Source organism: Ruditapes philippinarum, unplaced genomic scaffold (assembly GCF_026571515.1).
Source record: "Ruditapes philippinarum isolate M1 unplaced genomic scaffold, ASM2657151v2 ctg359_1_1_1_1, whole genome shotgun sequence".
NCBI lineage: Eukaryota > Metazoa > Mollusca > Bivalvia > Venerida > Veneridae > Ruditapes > Ruditapes philippinarum.
In genome coordinates this window covers 484792-506966 of record NW_026863896.1, presented here as the reverse complement: position 1 = coordinate 506966, position 22175 = coordinate 484792, and the positions used below count along the sequence as shown (strand labels likewise).

General features: G+C 32.3%; 2 protein-coding genes across 3 annotated transcripts; one reads left to right on the top strand and one right to left on the bottom strand.

Moving 5' to 3' along the window:
• The first annotated feature begins 1069 nt into the window (after nucleotides 1–1069).
• LOC132723710 (RING finger protein 151-like) lies at nucleotides 1070–5064 on the top strand. 2 transcript variants are annotated; one of them, XM_060708493.1, is made up of 2 exons: nucleotides 1070–1226; nucleotides 3514–5063. In XM_060708493.1, exon 2 carries the CDS (start codon nucleotides 3522–3524, stop codon nucleotides 4350–4352), a length of 831 nt encoding a protein of 276 aa, XP_060564476.1. In that variant the 5' UTR covers nucleotides 1070–1226; nucleotides 3514–3521; the 3' UTR covers nucleotides 4353–5063. The 2 variants fall into 2 exon arrangements, with proteins under 2 accessions (XP_060564476.1, XP_060564477.1); XM_060708494.1 differs by lacking the exon at nucleotides 1070–1226 and adding an exon at nucleotides 1348–1445 and having other exon boundaries at nucleotides 3514–5064.
• A 1356-nt stretch (nucleotides 5065–6420) lies between these two features.
• LOC132723701 (glycosylphosphatidylinositol anchor attachment 1 protein-like) lies at nucleotides 6421–21482 on the bottom strand. The gene is made up of 14 exons (XM_060708482.1): nucleotides 21395–21482; nucleotides 17681–17859; nucleotides 17059–17143; nucleotides 16496–16601; nucleotides 15993–16152; nucleotides 15087–15188; nucleotides 14308–14504; nucleotides 13620–13744; nucleotides 13197–13274; nucleotides 12095–12246; nucleotides 11270–11454; nucleotides 10647–10843; nucleotides 9750–9923; nucleotides 6421–8290 (listed from the first exon to the last, which is right to left on the bottom strand). Exons 2-14 carry the CDS (start codon nucleotides 17850–17852, stop codon nucleotides 8023–8025), a joined length of 2001 nt encoding a protein of 666 aa, XP_060564465.1. The 5' UTR covers nucleotides 17853–17859; nucleotides 21395–21482; the 3' UTR covers nucleotides 6421–8022.
• Nucleotides 21483–22175: the final 693 nt, after the last annotated feature.

Here is a 22175-nt window from a genome sequence, read left to right as displayed (position 1 = left end):
ATTCTGTTACTGAGCTTTTGTTTGTTCAATATATCTTTATATTTTTGTTGGAAGTTTTCTGTTTTAGGGCAAATAAACAATCTCAGTACTAGTACATCTTTGTGTTTTTTTGAAGATTTTCTCTTTCCCTAATAAAGAATTGAAATATAACTATGCTTTAGTTTAGTAAATAATGAAAAACTTTTATTGTTATTTGACTTAGGTTTAATACATATTTGGTATTAATGCACCATTACGGGAACCCACCGTCACCTATTAAATGTTTTGATTACATATGCATAAGCTTGGAGGCAAACTTCTACTGCAATATGTGGCACATGCCATTGTCACAGGTACGGTGTATGAGCTGGAAATTATATCGGCAGATTCCCTCTTGACAGGCTTTGATTCACGTGGCAATTTCTTCTACATGTCTATAAATATTAACTTATAAATAAACCTATTCAAGAGCACATGGTTACCTACCCATTGGGCAAGCCTCTAAATGAGGCAAACTATGTCTAGAAGTTAAAAGATTTAAGTAATAATTTACATGCTACATGCAATGTATGATTTAGCACCACATTTCTACTACATAACTAACGCAGTAAGGATTGAAAGTGCCGTTTACTTTGTTAGTTTAATTTTTAAAAAATCTTACACATTCTCAAAAAAAATCATGAAAATTAGCATGAATCTGAATGCTCGTTGCTTTATCGGCCATATAAAGCGAATGATACGAGTAGCAAAAAATTATCTCCAAGCCTCGCGGACTTTGATATGCATGTATATAATAGTTATTTCTGATTCATATTTATATGATTAATTTTACATGTATATGTACAACTAATATCGAATTCAGATTGTATCTAATAATAATGGGAATTGGATAACGTATGTAATTTTGAATAATTATTAATCAAACTGTACTTGAATGACACAATATAAAAAAGTAGTCCGCGTTATGACCCGTTTGTTGTAAAAGGTCACGTTGTACGTCAACACCGGTCCGTGCGATAACTTGTGTGGTATACAATAAGCCAATACGCTTTACTGATTTATGTAAATATTGAACACTTATTAAGTTATAACCCTTTGTTTTCACTTTTAAAATTTCCTGGCGAAGTTTCAAATGGAATACCAATATATGACAAATATTTGGTCTCGATTTTTAATAAATTTGCCATTTAAATGAAGTCAGTAAGTTCATAATAAGATTGTCGTCTGCGACTTACGATTGATTGCAGGTATTTATTATTTATGATTATATTATTAATATTGAAGAATTTTAATCTCCTAAGCTACTTTATATATCCCCTCCTGTTAATCTATATTATTATTTTTTATTTGATATATCTGTTACTTTTAAAACAGGAGCGGGCTGTCAAAATTATAATGAAAGAACAAACGATTTTGAAAATATTGAGTTGGGAAATTTATTTAATAATATCTTATTACCAGAAAAGGTAAGTGCACGTGCTAATAAATGTATTATAATGATTATCACGGTTAGATAATTTTGATAAGAAAATATATGTAAACAAAAACAATTTTATTAATCCATAACTGGATAGACATATATTTCATAAACGCTTACAAGTTGTTTTGGATCATTGATTCCAGCACTTTTAAATGTTGAAAATTGAGTTCCATTCAAGCCGGTGCTAGGGAGCGTGAGGGATGTTGCACTTTTGTACAGACTCAATCAAACCGAGTCTGCTATTTTCATGTAATTTTATTGCGATTTATCTTTCTTCCATATTGGTATTCTTCAGGTCATGTTTTAGAGAATTTTAACACTGTCAATGTGACGCACGTGAATATTCTTTAAGAATACAGTAACAAAATACTGCTATGTTTATGCCGGTTTGAGACTGATTTTGTGCATGAACCACCCGCAAGATCGGAATTTTAATAAACAAGGTTCTTCGATGCTATATTCGCATTAATAGCCCAATATAGATTTATACGTCTTAAATTTTCTATGCTACTAAACATTCTTATAGTTATTAACTTAATGGAATTATGAGTTATAAAACGTGCACGCTTGGAAATTCTACACATAAACTACAATGTAATTTTGTCTTAAGTACCAACAACTGTACCTCGTTAGATATTTGAATATTGAAATAATAAACATTTTAAAGAGTCTATATGGCAGTGACCAGAGCAGTAATTATGTTCTTCAAATAAAACTATTGAAAATAAATACAACTGCCCCATGAAAATAAGTATACGTATATTTGATATAATTATAAATTGTTTAAACAGATAGGGTTATTTATGCTGATACAAACTCCTGTTAACATATTGTCGCAACCTTAAAGGCAAAGTTGTGCCGCAATAAAGCTGTCAAATATTTCTTAAAGTTACTCAGTGGCCAATTACCTGAATCATATTTTGATTCTGTTACTTTCTCGGAATTAGTACAGTTTTAGTGATTTAGTATTTCGTATGGAAGTCAAAATACTAGTTGGTTTACATTTTGCCCCTTGTATGACAAATAATTTCATATTCGCTCAGCGCTACTTTTTTCGGGTAATGAAGCATCTAACATGTTCGAAAACCATTATTCAAACATTATAAAACTCATGTTTCACGTATTTCTAAAGAAGGAAAAATGGCATAATGTGCCTTTTATCAAACAGTAGACTATAATATTGCACGTTTGTAACGTCTATTTTCAGTGGACAATCGTGGCATTCATATTTTTGACAACGCCCAAGCAAATTTATATACATAAAGAAAATATCGAAGAAAGCAACCCTTACAGTAAAATACATATGTGTATTATACATGTGTATTATATTCGTTATGTAATACTAACAGGTTATATGTCCGTGTGCAAACGGTCATTTATTATATAACTCTCGCCTTACGGTTTAGGGTAATATAAGCTTTACCATTGTTTATATATTGAGCCATATAGCCTATCAAAATACCTTTAAAGCTAATAATATACATTGATATTAAAGAGAAACCTTATACATATATTAGGTTGATATTTAAACATAAAAAGGCATAGAGGAGGGAGATATAAGTTAAACATTTTTTATAGGTCTTTATCATTTTTAACAATATCTTACCATAATAGTGTACCATTTCTTTACGTTAAATATTGATTTTAAATAGGTTTGATTCTTATGGTGTAATTAGAAATTTAAATAGCATCTAAATATTCTGTATATCATGTTATGTCATAAAGGAAACCTAATATAACACTAGTGTTTGACAATGTAGCGGTACATTATTTATTATTCTATTTTAGCATTTTTTAACAGAAGCGAATATTTTTCGATATTGAACTCGAAATTATATATAGGTATCAAACTAATTTAATTCATTCAAAAGATATAAAGTTATATTGAATTTATTCGATCAGGAGATTCATATATTGAAAAATTGTTTGCTGTACTGTAGGAACAGTTATTTGTAATTAAAATTTATAAATTTATAGCTTACAGATTTCAGTTTAGGAAGCAAGAATTTAAAATCATTTGAATATTAATAGCAGACGTCGTCTTTGTTTTCTAGATTTCAAAATGGGATATGATACAGATAGGTTCACGTCTGCTATAAATGATGCTCTCACGTGCTGCATATGCCGTGACGTATTAGAAGATCCGGTTCAAGCTCCGTGTGAACACGCGTACTGCAGAACCTGCATAGAGGCGTGGTTAGTGCACGAGACAACGTGTCCCGAAGACAGGAGGCCATTGTCTTATTCAGGACTTCGTCCTCTTTTCCGCTACATGAAAAATGACTTGAATCGTCTGCAACTTAAATGCAAAAACGAGGCTTACGGATGTGAAAGCATTGTTTCTCTTGAAACGCTTGAGGCGCACGAGAGAGATTGTATTTTCGACAGACACAAGTGTCCAAATGACAGATGTTCTTTCTTTGCAAATCGGCAGGAAGTTGAAAGTCACGTGAAAAGATGTGAATATGGTCGAAAGGAATGTCCAAATGGATGTGGAATGCTTCTTGCTAGGCCCGTTGATCTTGATCATAACTGTATCCAAGAACTGAAAACATGCCTAGAAGTATTACGATCAGAGTTTGCTTGCAAGTTTGACGATCAAAGGCAAGATATTGAATTGCGATTGGATACTCAGAGAAATCACATGATCCAAAGAGAGGCGGGGCTTCAGAGTCAAATGGACGCTTTGAAAACGGAGAATTCTCGGCTGGAACTGAAAGTGAAATCGCTTATGGATATTGAATTAGAAAGGCGTCAGGATATTGAAAAGCTGAAACTGGAAAATAAAGAGCTAACAGAGTTATTGAGAAAAACTTCAGCAATGTCGGAACTTCGAGCTCCAAGAAAACTACAACGCAGCCTAACTTTTAGAGGAAAAGAATCACATGTTTAAGTGTGACTTCTTTCAAGACCATACAAAAATTTCGCCAATTATTTCTAGGGTAATTCGAAAATAAGTCACACTATGCATGGATACTGTAAACTTATTTTGAATCAGTTTATTCATGTACATTTTTCATTGCAGTGTGATGAAATGATTCCATTATTTTTACCTCTGTTGTAAATACTTCGTAACTGATACACATTTTGCAATTTTTGTGTATTATAATGACAAATTTCAAATTTTGAAAGACAACAATTTTATAGATGCATGACACAGGAAATAATTGTACCTGTGTGTAGTTAGGGCCTGTATACATCTCCGCTTCTAATTTGTTTGCATATTCACTAACTTTGAATTTTATTTCTAACCGGAGAACTGAAAAAAGATACACATTTATAAATCATGTATAGAATGAATTCTGAATGGGCATTATTGCATGACTTTTGGATGTATGGGGAATATGTTATTCCAAAATGACAAAGGATATAAAAAGGATTTTATATCCAGATTTTTGCCAGAAAAAATAAATGTACGTGTATGTACTTGGCAACTAGGCAACTGTAAGGTTCTATTTCTTCATTCATATTTTTATATCTGTTAAATACAGTGATAGTACATTTTATTACAATAGCAATTATAATTTATATGAAAACTTGTTTAGTAGAATTTAGACAAATGTGGCATTATCTACCCAGTGATATTTCCAGTTATTTTGTTATGTTGTAAAATAATGCACTGTTAATAAATGTTGATGTAAATTTAATGTTGTTTGCCTTTGTGTATGCAGTCTCAAGTTTTATATAATTTATAAAAACGTTTAACGTAAAATTTTGCAAGTACATACATTTTTCATGACTTGATTTTTTCTTTGTATTATTTTCTTAAACATTTTCTTTAAATTCATATAAGGGGTCTGGGCTGCAACTGCTATTTTATTAAAAGGAATGGAACTCTTATCTTAATCATTAACTGTAACTCTAAATTCATTTAAACTACAAGTCAACGTCATCTGCAACTGTTACATCATTGAGGGACTGTAACTATTATACATTCAGTATCTACAACTTTTACTTCATTTAATTGCTGCAACTGTTACTTCGTCCAACAGCTGTAACTGTTATTTCATAAAACGGCTGTTACTTTTATTCCACTAGTTTTGTACCTATTTCTTCTTAAAAGGGTTGAAACAGGCGGTCACTGTTACATGCACTTCTTAAAATGGTTTTTACTTTTAGGGCATTGACCGTTACTAAATAAAATTTTTGTTATTTGAAATTATTTCATTGAAGGGCAATAAATGTTAATTCAATTAAAGGACATATCGATTATTTCATTCAATAACAATAATAATACTTCATAAAATAGTTTCAACTGTTACTTCACTAAAAGTACGATGCTAACTAATATTGGTACAAATGTCATTGTTCATAGGTAGAAGGGGTCTCCAGGGCAGAGTGATAAAGGTCGTTGGCCTCTCTCCACTGTGGGCTTGAATCCCGTCAATGACTTTGAATTTTTTTCATGTGAGGAAGCTATCCAGCTAGGTTAAGAAACATTGATGGTTCTACAAAGGTGCCCTTTTCAGTCTGAAATAATGCATGGTTGGGCACCTCAGGTCCTCCTGCACTAGTAAAGCTGCAAAGTCACCATATAACCTTTACTCTGTTGGTATGGCATAACACCTAATGAAACAAATCATGTGAAGGAAAAATTGAAATAATTGCTCTGTGAACAAATATTTAATCTTAAAAGTGTACAAAGATATACAAAATGGCAGTAAAGAAATACAAAAACAACAACAAAAATACAAGCAAATTGTCAGATTTGATTCCAGCACTACTTCAACACAAACAATAAACAATTAACAAAAAACTTTGACTTAAATTTGCTACCAAACTTTAATGCACCAAAATAAAGATATGATTGAAATTAAAATACAAATGTATATGACCCTTATTGACTGGTTTACTTATAAACCTACTGGCTTACTTACAAGCCTATTGATATTTCAGCTCTACAAGTTTACAATTGATGATTGATTGAAAATGAAATGCAGTACAGTGAAGGCAAAAAAATCACCAACACATAATCTTGTGGCTTTGTGAATCTAAGTGCAATTCTATGTGATTCTGAATTTCATGGAATCATATACAGATTTAAATAGAAAAAAACAACATAATTTCCTTTTGCCCCAAAAAGCCCAAAATAAAGCACTGAAACTTTTGTGGATTTAATTGCATGGATAATTTTAAAGAGACAAAACAAATGACGAACTATCCTAACTCTAGACTAAATCAAGGGGAGTAACTCTGTTGTTACAGTTTAAAGATCTGGACAAAACTTACGATTAAAACTGTTGGGAATATATATAAGATCAAGAAAAATATGGATTTCTGTCTTAAATCTAAGAAAAAATATCAAAATATATTAAAAATCTTATATTTCAGTCAAAAAGTTAACTTAAAATCAGTTATGAATAAAGTATGACATGTAAAAGTTTCTTTGATCATTTGCTTAGCTCTTGATATTATTATGTAAAGATAACTATCCTTGGGTCAATGTTGAAAAATAATTAGAGTTATGGGCACCATGACTTCATAGTGGACAGGATGTGTATTTTTTAAAATTATTATTGCACAACAACTATATATAACTACATACACACCAACATGAACTTTTTAGTACAGGTTAATTGTATATTCATCTAGGTACAGGATAATTTGTAATAAGGAGAGATATGTATAATTCCAATGGTAAATTGTACTTGTAAGTTTTTCCTTCAGCACCCCTGGATGGTGAATGCAAGGGCACCTCACAATAAAAGGTAAGATTTGTCTCATGCATGACTCTGGGGTCCGTACTCTCACTAAAAGGGTGGATGGACCCTCATTAAGCAAAGACAACTTTTATGCGTGACTTATATAAATAAAATGGCCATATTGGAATGGGTTATAAACACTGTTAAAGAAGTACATGATACAAAAAACACTTAAAAATACATTCAATTAAATGGATACTTGTGTAAGGTATAATGAAAATGTCACATTTATTTATAATGATAGCATTTAATCATGAAGGATTTCACACTCTATAGGCTTTACATTCGTAGTGATGACAAGTGATGACTTAAAGTCTCAATTCAGCAGTTTTTGAACCCTAAATCACACTACAACCGAGGTTTATCCAGTACTTTAATGAAGGGAATGTAATTTATAATGAGCAATTTTTTATAATCATTCTAACACATCCAACTTTTTCAATGATAACATAATATAATATAAGGTGGACAGACTGACATGTGCATAGAATTTATAACTGCTTCTTCTAAGTGAGGCATAATGATCATAAATGAAACATCTTAATAAAGTTTACCTATTCTGTGCAACATTTTTATCTTTAATAAAAGTAAGCCCTCATTATTTTTGTTTCAGAAGTTGCCTAGTAAAGCATAAAATAACATTCACAACAGATTGACAAACAAATGGAAATCACAATACATGTATAAAGTTCTTTCTCTTAAAAGACACTACAAGTTCTAATACCGTATTCTCAATAGGGTTGAAAAGGCTTCTTTGTGTCACATAATCAAAATTTAGGTTCCACTAATTGGATTTTGTCTTCAAACATGCTGAGAGCATTCCCAAAGTCCTCTTTAAAGTCCGTTTCCAAAGGCAGAATCTCAGACTGCCTCACAGAAGGATATTCCCCAGAAGGTAAGCCAGTTTGGTAGTACGGCAAAACTAAACAAAGTGAACAACCAACTGCCGAAGAAATATTTATCCACCATCGACAACAAGAGGCCCTGACTTAGATTATTCCAGGAAATGTAAAGAAGCTCCAGTACATTCCTGTACTCAGAATTCAGACTAGATATAATTGCTGCTGCGTAGAGTATAGTTAAAGGAGAAACTGCTAGCAACATCAGTTTCTGGCCCCACCTCGAGTACCTGAAATCAGTAAAAAACATATTAAAATCTAGCAAATAAACTTACTCCTGAATAAATAATATTTGGGTTTTTCCCAGCTAATCCCCCGGTACAGACAAACTTTTACACAGCTTCCAAAATAAGCGCAACAGGTTGACTAATCTATTGTAACTGGTAGTGCACCATGAAGATATAACGGTAAAAGTTTGTTTGTACCAGGAGATTAGCTGGGAAAAACCCACATTTGCCGAGTTCCGGATTACATATATTCATTGAACTAAAATTTCTTGCTGAGGCCATCCTTAAAAAAATGTTTGTTTGCAGTAACCCAACCCAGAATTTTCAAGGTGGGTAGGTAGGTTGATTTTTTTCAATTTTTTTTTTATTGAACAACCCAAATAAACATGGAATTTCAAAATGCTGGACAATATATGCTTTGATAATCTGGTAACAATTAATAAATTGTTAACTGAATTCTAATTTAATAAGAACTACATTTTATTTCTTCTACTAACCTTTAAAAGAACGAAAACAAAGCACAAGGCATAATCTTCTGAGACAAAAAATTTTTTTTATCCAGACCATGAAAAAAAAATTGAGTAGGGGCAAATTTTGTGAGTCGGTTGTGTTACTGCAAACATACATTTTTTTAAGGATGACCTGAATAATGCAAATCACTAGTTTGAAACTGCTTAGTAATATTATCATTAAAAGTTCAAAAACAATCAGTTGTAAGATACAGATGGACTGACATGGATATACCAACTATCAATTCATAAGATTACTTTATTACCCATCTTAATTTTTCAGAAGGGACAATGTTGTGTATTCTATAGACTACAAGTATATGGGCACTTCTAAAAAAGACTGTATGTTCACTAAAGTACAAAACTTTGATCAGATAATTAGATCTTCCAGTACTCCAGCAATTCTATAAGGCACATTTTTTCATGTTTTACTTAACCTTGATTTACTGGTAATATTAAAGCAAATTTGATTCAGATTCCTAATGTCATCAACATAGGACTCAAAACTATGTTTCAACTATACACCTTTGGGCCTAAAAACTACAAGTACATCCAAATTGTGATGGAATACACTCCAAGACTGTATATTTGTTGATACATTCTTTGTTTATATACATGAATATATATTGTGTAAATAATATCTCATAATCTGAGTGAGTCAATCGCAAAAGAGATTTTCAAACTGTAGAAACTTTCAAGTTCGTAACCTAAAGCTCTCATTCAGCATTGAACTTTGTTGTCGTTAGGTTTCAAGTCCTGTTGACAATGCTAAAGTTGTGTGTCAACTTTCTAGTTTAAATGATGGAGAAAAATCCTAGATGATGCACAGCACATAATTCCGTCAAAAAGCAAGTACATGTACAATGAACAGGGTTATAACCAGCAAACTTGTTATAATTTTATTTCTGAATAATTTCTTAAAATTCCTAACTTTATTGAAATGCAAGACTTACCACTTTTTGGATGGATGAACTATGACAGAAACTGGTACAAACAAAACAGCCAGGAAAAATGCCAGGGATATGTTTAATAAAGCCAGGGAGAACAAGACTAAAGATTGAAATATCAGTGTGACTGCCTTCAACAGTGCCCAGTCAAATAACAGTCTCTTGTCGTCTGCTGTCCGTCTGAAATTATAAAATAACATGAAACTGATAAAAAGATCTTTTTCAAGCAGTGTAACTGAATATCAATCTCATTTAGTACAGCTGTTCAAAGAATTTTTATTGGTACGTGTTTCAATGAAAAATTTCCTGTTAAATCATTTTTAGTTTGAAAATATGCTTTTCATGCAATTTAAATGAAATTCAATAACATTTAAAATAGTTGTTCAATGAATTTTTACTGTTATGTGTTTCAATGAATAATTTTTTTTTAACCACACAGACAACAAATGACCGATGTACAAGTTCTCTAAAAGTAGTTTCTGAAACTGTATTTTAGTCTCTTAAACAGGGCATGAAGAAACTGTGTTTAAGTCTAACTGTCTGGTAGCTCAATAGGTACAGCATTGGACATTGAATTCGGCCACTCTGGTTTGATTCAGGGATGGTGCAGGTAACTTTGTTACAATTCATGATTTATTGACCACTGCTCTGGTATGTACAGAAGTTTCAGTTCCTTGTGAAAGTGAAGGCAACTAGTACATAAACTTGTAAACTGCTTGACAGCCTGCCCAGGAACTATACTGTGGCTGCACTGTGCTCTGGTAAATTCAATGTGGGTTACTGCCGTGATCCAGCATGAAAACTACCAACACCACTGCCACCTATGTTTCAGTCTTGTCTCTGTATGACAAATTCTCACTAAATTTAAACTGGCTTAAATAATTTGTGAAATGTAAACCCTACCTGGCCACCATCCTCGGAAATAAGAGAGATGCAGTAAATAAGGCAAGGAATCCAAAGAAGATCCCATCTTCTATGTTCATCTTGAAAGGCACCGCCATGTTAGAGAGTAATTCCGGTCCAGTGTAACACAGTAACGCCATAATCACACTGCTCAACATCAATGGTAATATAGTGATCACTCCTTCCGGCTTATCTTCCTGCAAAAAATGAAGAAGCTATCATAAAAATAACATTGTTTTTTTTTATTGGGTTTTAAGTCGCACCAACATAGTTTAGGTCATATGACAACTTTTCAGCTTTAGTGGTGGAGAAAGACCTCAGGTTCCCCTTTGCATTATTTCAGGCACAAATGGGCACCTGAATAGAACCACTGACATTCCGAAAGCTAGCTTGATACCTTTTCACACAAAAAGTATAAAGACACCATTTGAATCTACAGCCAAGTGGCAAGTGGTTTGAATTCAACGTCCGTAACCATTCGGTCAAGGACGCCCCATGAATAAAGTTAAACCTCTTCACATACTTTTAAGTCTGCCATATGTTAATGTATGACTTTAAATCTATAAATCTTTTTTCTTCTTCAAAACTGATGAGCTTAAAATAACATTTTAAGTTGTAATTACAAAATCAAGCTCAGTTTCTTCATCCACAATTTTGTTCAAGGAGGCTTTGTCAAGTTTTTCTCCCTTTTCTTCATTCTTCTGTCCATCATCAGCCTTTGGTTCAGTTTCTCCTGCTTTCTCTTCTGTATTTTTCTCTGTTTTCGCTGTTTCTCTTTGACAAAGACCTACCCATAGTGCTATAGCTTACAGAAATGTTAAGGTTATATCTCTTCTGGTACATTGTATACAATTATCTTAAAATATATCCTCCAATCGACCTAAATTCTTCAAAATACACCATGTGCCTTAAGAAAAGGGCTCAAAACATAATTTTAAACAAAACTTACCTAAAATTTGACTAGTTCTATGCTGTAGATATACTATTTCATGCTTATTTTGTTTAAATCAAAGACATAAATGGGTAAAACCGAAAATGTTAAGAAATTGAGTTTTATACCAAATATGTTGATCATATAAATGATAGTTGAACAATATTACCTAATGGAATAAAAGAAAAAACTACTACTGATAATGATGCACTTATTATACAAACAGCCACAATTTTAAAGATATTTTTAATTTTATCTCTTAGCCTTCTGGTGGAGACTAGATCTACCCATGTGACCCGTGCTGGCCATGATCAGGTTAGATGGCAAGGATCGTGGTCTGCACTGTTTGCTATTCAGTGAAGTAATCATGTTGAGATATTCCCTAAAAATGATGAATGGCTTTGTCTAGCTTATAAGTCCATTTAAGAAATTTAGCATTGTCATAATAATAGTATACCAAAAGATAGATATCTTTTATCAGCATATTTTCATGAGGTTTCATAAAAAAAGGATATTTTAACAAGACATGATGCACAAATTATACCAAAAGGTATCATATAAAGACCAATGGACACGTATCTCTCAGTCCCAGGTAGAATGTAGAAGAAAAAAGACTGGTGAAACCTCTCCAATAAATTGTTCAAGCTGCGGAATATACCCTCCACTACCCTGAAAAAACACAAACAATATTATTATACAGTGCAATCTCTGCCAAGTGTTCGCCTTTCACCCCTATTGAGTAATAACCTCTTTACAACCACAGTATCAATGGTTGTTCAAAGAAAGAAATGAGCCGCGCCATGACAAAACCAACATAATGGGTTTGCAACCAGCATGGATCAAGACAAGTCTGCGCATCCTCGCAGTCTGAACTGGATTAATGCTGTTCGCTATCAGTTTCTCTACTTGTTATAGGGTTTGTAAGCGAACAGCATGGATCCTAATCAGATTGCGCAGATGCGCAGGCTGTTCTGGATCCATGCTGGTCGCAAAGCAATTATGTTGGTTTTGTCATGGTGCGGCTCAAATAATAATAAGTTTAACCTCTACAGCAACTTCTCTCAGCAATGATCAAAGTCTATGTCTGTCAAAGGGTGTTGTGTTGCTCTGCAGAGTTTGTACTGTATGCATAATATAAAATATTCCAGTGTAATGACACTTTCTTGCTTAAATTAAAATAGAAATTTTTGGATAAAACAATCTTTAGACAATAACCTTACCTACATTTTGACCAGTCTTTAGTGTCTCTTCAAATATAGTAAACTCCGCTTAAAGAGATATTAAGGGGACCGCAGAATTTATATTGTTATATCTTGATAATGCGTATATCCTTATATCCGAGAGGCAACCAAGTTGAAAACAAGAGCCGGGACTGCGGCAACAGCATCATTATAAGCTTTATCTTTTTAAGTAGAGTTTACTGTAAAAAGACATAAATGTTTGATTTCTTTCCACATGCAAACATAAAGCAAATACACTTTTTTACTGTCAATTTACATCAACTGAAACGATACAATAAGTTTCAAGAATGTTTGAAAACTACCATGTCAAATTTTGGGCCTTTTTGACATAAAATTATTGCTAGGATTCATTATAACACAGGAATTAATACAACATACCTTCCTGTAACGGCTAAACTAATTTTGCCTGTCTTTTTACGTCTGATTCCTTCCAGTGTGACTGCCTCAATATGGAACCTATAATATAAATAGGATATCAGCAAGATCAAAATAATTAAATCGCTTTTAGGGGAAATAACTCTAAAGCATATTCTGTAAGCAGGCCCCTTCAAGACAAGTGACGAGATCTGCAAGTGATACCAATTCTTTGCAATTCTAGTTCAAATCAAATCATAAATGAAACTGCAGTTTTGCAGCGAAATAAACACTTTGATGCACAGAGAAATATTAAGTGGTCACAAATATTGAAAAACAAAGACAAAAAGTACTTAAAATTGATGACTTAAGAGTATGAAATAATATATGACTGCTCACATTTAAATAAAGTAAGACTAAAATAACAAAGAACAGTAATTCCTTTACCTATGAAAAAGACCATGATTTCCTGATGGCAACCCTGAAGCTTGAGCCCACATCATTTTCAACATAGTTTTAGCTGACTGCTGGAAACCAGCCACGGTTTCTGCTTCCCACTGAGGAACATCTCTCTGTCATATCAGAAATAAAGAAAATTATTAAGCTGGTGCCCCTCTACTTAAAATAAAAAATATTTGAATTTATACCACAAATAAGCACAGCAGAAATACAAATATAAACATGTTTTGCTCCAATACTGAAATTAAAATCAAGACATTTACAACAATGGATTTTGAGCAGAAAATGGAAACCTGCATCTGTGCCAGGAAATTTGACAGTTATTCATATAATATGCATGTGAGGTCCATGCAAGAAATTCCAGTAGACTGTCAACCCACAATCAGAATTAACATACATAAGACTGGTTCAAAAATTTATCATGTATTTCATTCATCATACTGGCAATCCTCAAACCAAAAGACTCAAAGCTATGTTAGGCATCGTCTCATTCAGTCAACCATGACAGTGAAATGTTGTTTTTGCTCCATTAAGAAAGAGATGACAGATAACCCTGAAATTTCTAATTTTAAGTTGGTACATGCTTTTTTCTTCATCCTTTTTCTTTTAACAAAATGGACTTTTAGAAATTATGTATTAACTCATTTTTAGCTCTAGCAACACCTTCAATACTTACACTATTATGTAACATGACATCTACATTATTCTTGTGACACAGTCTAACCACTAAGTTGACCAGGTCCAGGTTAGGAAGCTGTCCGTTCAAACCCTCTATCTTCACATTAAAATATTTTATATTAGCATCTGGTACTTCCAGGTTGATAGCAGCTTGTATCTGACCACTTCTACCAGGCAACTCTCCAGGCTGGATGTCTGTAATATGGAGAGAAACGTAAAATTTTGTAGGACTGTTTTTTGTTTTTGTTTTTTTTCATGTTGGGTTTTATGTCATACCAACAAAGTAAAGGTCATATGGCAACTTTCCAGCTTTACTGGTGAAAAAAGACCTCAGGTGCCCTTCCGTGCATTATTTCAGGCACAAGCAGGTACCTGAATAGAATCACGAACATTCTGTAAGCTAGCTGGATAACTCCCTCACATTGAAGAATACGAAGTCCCTGTCAGGCTTCTAACCCACAACACTCGCAGTGTCTGAAATGGCCCATGAACCCTCATTAAGCCTAGAATACACGTTTGCAAAAACATAATGCACAACACCAACAAAACTCTTCACCCTTATATTTAAGAAATGGGAATGGATTTACATCTCGATGCCAAATTGTCACTTTGACAACTGTCTTTTATAGCATACCATTTTGCACCAGGTCATTTGATTTTTACATGACACACCAGGTCATTTGATTTTTACATGACACACCAGGTCATTTGAGTTTTACATGACACAGTATGTAAGTAGTAGAAATTAATTCATTGTCCTCATAATAATGAACTTACAGTCTGACTGTACTTCATGATATCCGTCGAGCCACGCCTGCATACCAATCTGTTCATGATCAGTAACGAGGAATATTATATCTTTGCTCCAGTATGGCTGACCTGTTAAAGAGAAAATACAAGAAATTAAACTAATAAAAAATACCATTCAACTTCCAATATCAACATAGCTTTTCATTTATTCCAGTTTTTTAAACATGTGTTGTTTTCCTTTCTTTCTTGTTTTGTCAATGTACATTTATAATTTATTTGCTCTAAAAATTTAGTACCGCATTTCCCAGGGAATATTTACAATTACTTAAAGCAAATTATTGAAACACCATAAAGGGAGTTAAACACACTGGTTAAACAATACACCTTGTCTCTTAAGTTGAGATAATAATCATAAGCAGATAATATGCATTGAAGTGCAAAGATGACTATAACATAAAATAGATTAAAGAGTAGAAAGTTCTATTTGTCAGCCCTTTAAATTTGAGGACACTTGTGTCTTCAATGTTAATTTTGGATAAAAAACGCTTTTGTCCACTTTGTTTTGTTTTTTATCATCAAGGAGGGCTTTTATATATTATGTCTTTTTTAATGAAAGTGCTTTTGTTTACTTATACTCTTTTGTCTGGGAGGGTCTTTGTCCACTGTCATTTTTGACGGGAGAGTTCTAGTCTCAGTGGACTTTTGTCTACTTTGTTAATTAGATTGAGAGGGGCTTTTTTTCTAACAAGACTTTTGTTGACCAGTCATTTTTTGGATGGGAGGGGTTAAGTCTGAGACGGCTTCTGTCTACATTGTTATTTCAAATAAAAGGTTTTTTCTCTGAGAGAACATTTGTGAACATATGTGCCATATCAGAAAATGAATAAATAATACAAATAGTACGCTATGATTTGCACAAGGTATACAACTTACGCATGAAGTATTTGGCTAGACCAAGCATCACAATGATACCACCATAGGTCTGTGGTAAATCAGAGGTTTTAGATCTGAATGGTACAGATAGCACTACTGCCTCGGTACTCGCAGCTCTTCTAGCTCGCAATATGGCATACACATTCTGACCAGGAACCAGCTGAATATAAAATAAAAATAATATCTTACATATTGTCAAAAAACACATCTTAAAAATAATGAAGCCTGGAAACATACAATACTAAATGAACTAATGTTAGCTTAAACACATAAACTAAATTTTAAACATCAATTTTTGGAATATTTTATGAATTAAATAAACTGAATTTCAATTCCTTATGCAATTCATATGCTAAAATAAAATACATAACATTTTTATAAAAAGCATATGATAGAAATTTGTAACAAGTTTATCCCATTCCTTTGTATATTTAATACAATACAATTATTAGCAATCAGATTTTTTTCAGTATAACATTATGCATTATGCAGCATTTTTTTACCTGTCCTCTAACAATTTGTAGGGGATATTTTACTGTGTAGTTTTGTATGTATGCATCCAGTCCAATTTCTCTGAACTTTTCAAATAGCCAGTCCCTTGGCACATTTCTAAATTAATGGAACAAATCAATGTACATGTAAATGATTGATTTATATATTTAATTCTAATAAATTGTTATGTTGAACTTCACATTTAAACAAACACTTACAATGTAATTTTCAACATCACTATTTTGCAAACGTATAGCTATCACAAAAATAAGAGATGTTGGCAGAGACAAACTCCTTTCTGCAAAATTTGATATTTTCATTTTGTCTAACCAGAAATATATAAACATTTTTCAGTTTTAAAGACTGAATTAGCAAAACACGCACACAAGCTGGTTGTAAAAAATGTCTTAGATCTATCTTTATTTAAGGAATGGGCATGCTTACAGATATTTAACTATTAGGGAAGGGGAAAAAATGACTGCTGTGTGATATGACATATATGTATATATAACTTGCCGATAAAATAAATATCATTCTTCATTATAAACCAAATCAAATTATGCTTAATTCCTACCTTTTATCTTTCTTTAGCTCTTCTTTAATCTCAGCTATGTAAGCTTCTGAACTATCTTCAAAGAAGAATCCACTTTCAACAACACCTGTGAAAAACGCAAAGTTAGAAATGTACATGCTACTTGTTTTCTAAAAATACTTAAACCATACAATACATACATTTAATACAACAATACAATAAGTAACATGCCTTGAAAAATACAAATTCTGTATGCTTTACGCAAATGAATGACTATAATGACTGATTTTACTAATTTTAACCATAATCATCACTCTGCTACAAAATTCTAAGTAAAAAAGGGGGCATAATTTTGTCAAAATCCATGAAAGAGTTATGCCCTCTTGCCTGGAAATGGGGATGAGGGTTACTTACAAGAATACAAAGTTTCAAAGCAATACCTCTAAGGGTATTGGGCATGAGTGGGGTGGTATGAAAAACTTAACCATAAGTGTAACGCAGAAGCCGAACACCTGGATGAGTAGGAGAGCTCTCCCGATTATCTAAATATAAAACTGTAATGCTAAAAATGCTTTGAAATCACCCACAAGTTTTGTATCACTGATTTCTTTTAATTTATCACTGGCTACTTAAAAATTTACAGCCAGCACTGTATATTTATTACCTGGTAAAAGAGCGTTCTCTGAGAAGTAAGTTTTAGCATTGAGTGGTGGGTAAGCTAAAGCCAGGAACCAGATTACTCCAACTATATAACATGCAGCACTCAGAACATTGTTATACTTCGTGACAGCTCCTATAATCTTCTGCCGTGACTTAGGATTGGACAGTAACCCCATCTTGTGTCTGAAATTTTATTATAATAATACATTGTTGATAGGGAGCACTCTGAATGGTGAAAACTAATAATCACATAATTCTATATAAAATTTTATTCATTTTGATTTTACAACACAGTTTATAATACAGGGATATTTTTTTGGCTTATTTTATAGCCGATATTCGGTCATATTCCCAATTGAAAATAGTATATTATTTTCCCAATCCACAGGAAAAAATTCCCAATTCAAAGTAACAAAATAAAATATTGAATAACAAATTAAATAAGGGCTTCTTCACTGTGAAGGTGCTTAAATGTTTGAAGATCAATCCTAGACAATGATTCTTTGCTTTCATTTAATCACTGCAAAATTTAAGTAATGCATTTTTCCCAAATTTTTAACAAAACATCGCTGAATTTCCCAATTCCATGAGTTTGGGTCATGTTCCCAAAATCCTGAAAAAATCCTGCAATATACATTTGTAAAACAGTTATAACTTTAAAAGAATATCAGGACATTCAGTATCCCCTGTTGATTACCATCAATCTTAATATTAAGTTTTGCTAAAGTACTACCGGTAATTTTTTCTGAAATGGGATACTTGGCGCAGTCATGATCGTTTGATGAATTAATCATAAAGTAGATAAAAATTTGACTGATTCAAGTATACAGTACAATTTTTTATAAATTACAGTTAAAATAATTACCTTTTAATACACACAACTTATTCATAATATACACAATAAATAGAAATAGACACTGAGTCAATATCAAACTTTATAGCTTCATGATGTCCTTTTCCCAAAATGGAATTATTAATCACCAATTAGTTTTAAGTAAACTTATGTACTCTGAAGGGTGTGGATTTTTCAATTTGGACCAATAGTGTTGTTAGGGTTCCATAATGATATAAGCGAGGCTCTGATTGGCTAATGATAGTCAGCAGCTCGTAAACCTCATGTAGGATGCCAATATATGCAGAAACATAAAGGTTAAATCCCATTCCATTAAGTCCATCACTTAGCAGATGTTAGTTAGACCCCAGCTTGATTATGGTTCCGAAGTATGGTCTGCCCACAACAAAACTCAAATAAATCAAACGAAAATGTCCAAAGAAGAGCAGCCCGATATATTAAGCTACAAAATGTAGATTATGGTCAGACCTCTAGCATCACGGAAATGCTTCACTCTCTTTAACCTTCAAAAACAGGAACTCAGACATATAGATGCTAGGTTATCCCTTCTCTGTAAGATTCACCACGGTCTGGTTGCTATCCCCATCTTTCGTAGGACAATATACAACTGGAACCACCTACTCCCCGCAGTTGCCCAACTCCCTACCCTAGAGCAGTTCAGTGCAGCCATAGAGAATGCCAGACATTTCACTCCCAAGACATTTCACTATTGAGACGTTTCACTCCCAAGACGGTTCACACCTAGACGTTTCACTCCCAAATTGTAATTGTATGGACGTTTCACTCTCATTTTTTAAAATGTTTATAATAATTTAGGAAAGTTAACAAATATTTTTTCATTTAATATTTAGGGAAAATTAAATTTTATGTTTGATTAAATAGATAATGAGGGGATTGTAAATAAGAATTTATGAATTTGAAGGGAAAAAAATGAAATGTTACAGAATGAGTAAAAAATATAATCTAAACAGTACAGTATAGTATATGTTCAGAAGAGTAAATTTTGTTCTGTTTAAACAATGTTTTGAATTATTCATGTTATTAGGAGTGAATATATTGGTTTCAATGAGAACATAAGATAAATTATTAGAAGATTACTCATTTCATTATGAGTTGAATGATGAGAGGTTTAAATGAAAGACAAATTTTTAACATTTTATTTTTTAACAACATGATTAAAAAAGATAATAGAATAACATAAAAATGAAAATTTATTAAATATATAATTATATTATTTTTTGTAAGTCTAAAACTATGAAATGCAAAAAAATGTATAAAATCAATTATTCTTTTAAATCATTTCTTTATCAATGTATTAAACAGTAGCCATTAAACAAACTTATGTAATTGTGGTGTTAACAGTAATCTTGTCACCTAATTAGTTGTATAAACACTGAGACCATCAACTAACAGTTTGACATCACTATTAAATCAGTTGTATAAACACTGCACTTTAGCATCAACAGTTTACTAATCAGTTGTTTATTGGACTATTAAAATTGTTTTCAGACAACAGCCACATATAAAAAAGGTCTTGGGAACAAAAACTTCTCCAAAAGTTTTGTATTAAATTAAATATATAACAAAAGTAAAATAATATTTAATCAGATAATAAGTTATAAATAAATTATATAAGATGATCCAATCAAGCAAAAAAACTAAATTAACAATTATGATATACAAACTTAAAGTACTGAGACAAAGTGAAATCCCCTTTCAGGTTTTAATTTATTTTTATTAAATTTCTGGTATATTTTAGTAATTCACAAGTATCAAACGTCTTTAAGACATTTCACTCCCATTTCGGAGTGAAAGGTCTTGGTGTGAACCGTCTTGGTGTGAACCATCCCAATTATAAATAGTAAAATGTCTGTCTACCAGCCATAGCTTGTATCGAACCAGAGACATAGATAAAATCTATGTCTCTGATCGAACATGTCTCACCCTTAGACTAAGTTCTCTAACATTTCTAAATATTCTTTTATCCTCTTAAACAACTCTTTTAAACTTTCTGAGAGTGATGGTTATGGTTAAAACTTTCTTCCGATTTTTTACCTGCAGACATGTCTACGTCCATGCGAGGGATTTCACATTAACCAAAGACAGATAGTGTTGAGTGAATTTTGCGGTCGAATTATCAATAAAAGTGTGCAGTTGTCAATTGGGCCTAATAAATATGGTCATCATAATGAAATCATTTAATGTTTAATAGCGAGCTGGCCAAGATGACCCAAAGGGCCTGCTCGCAAAACGAGCTTTACGGTAACGTGAGTACCTGCTGGATAGTGATGGTTTTGAAAACTTTCGTCCGAAGTACTGAATTAACACATCGCAACTTTTCGAATTACAAGATAACGATAAAAGCCGAGGTATTCTGATTGAAAACGGAAGTGTAGACTGGTGTCCTGCTCATTTTATGGGAACCATAAGAGGACAGGGAACCAGATTAAACGGAAGCAGTGAATAAAATACCGAATGACATTTTCTAAAACAGAAAATGAATGAACGTTTATTTAATAGATATATCACTATTTCACAGTTAAAGTAAATCGAGTTCGCTTTGAAGCTTTGCCTTTTTCATATTTATTTCTGTCAAAGAGCTCGCTTTGCGGCTTTGCCTTTTTAAAATATTAGTAGATCTATTAGCAACTGACATGCCTATGATTATCATGTGGATTTGTGGTGCTTTTATTTTTGACAAAAAAAATGTAAAAAATATTGTTATATATGAACAGATGAAGATTTGCAAAATGGTGGCAAAAGCACAAGAAAAAACAGCATATGATTTTGAAAGAAAACTTGACAAGTCTCAAATATTCAACAAGTTTAAAGGAGATTTTACAGTGAAAATATACAAAATCATACCGGTTCCTCAAAAATAAAGAAATTTCATTTAGAGTAGACTCCCTTGGTATCTGAAGTTTACAAAGCGTATAATATTTTAAAATGCGGACTCTTCCCACAATAGATATTTACATGTATGATTCTGATACTAAATTAACAATAATTTTTGTGAAAAACTGAAAACAATATATTAAATTATCAGATATCTGCAAAATGATGGAAATTAAGTGTGGAGATTCAGTTTGACAGTGTATATTCCGCTGTAACCTTGTGTAACCGTTCTTTCGTCATGAGTGTGTGAAAAAGAATTGTGGTGTTGTGCCATCAATGCTTATCAAATCGATACTAGCGATAGGGGTGACAAGAGTCATTTTTCAAAAGACCAATACAAGTAATTGAGTCTGACGTTGTTCAGTAACAACAAGACCTTAAATAAGATTACAATTAATGCATACATATAAATATATCATTTTGAGAAAATTTCATTCAATTTAATCTCAACACATGGTTTTTATTTCTACTGTATTTGAAGATTAATTTCGCAAAAGATTTATATCAATATAAATGGTTGTATTTTATGAATATTAAGATTAATAATGAAAAATGGCCCTTAATTGAAAAGCTTTGCAGCGCTTTTCACTCCAATTGGACTAAGAATGGCACAAAATTACGATTTTCAATTTGTTTCTGGCTATATTTCTGAATTATCTTTTTGGTTATCTTTCTGCTTAAAATGTTCCAGATGATTTATTAAAGAAATTCAAATTTGATGTTTTTAGGAATGTGGAGCTCCTTTAATGAT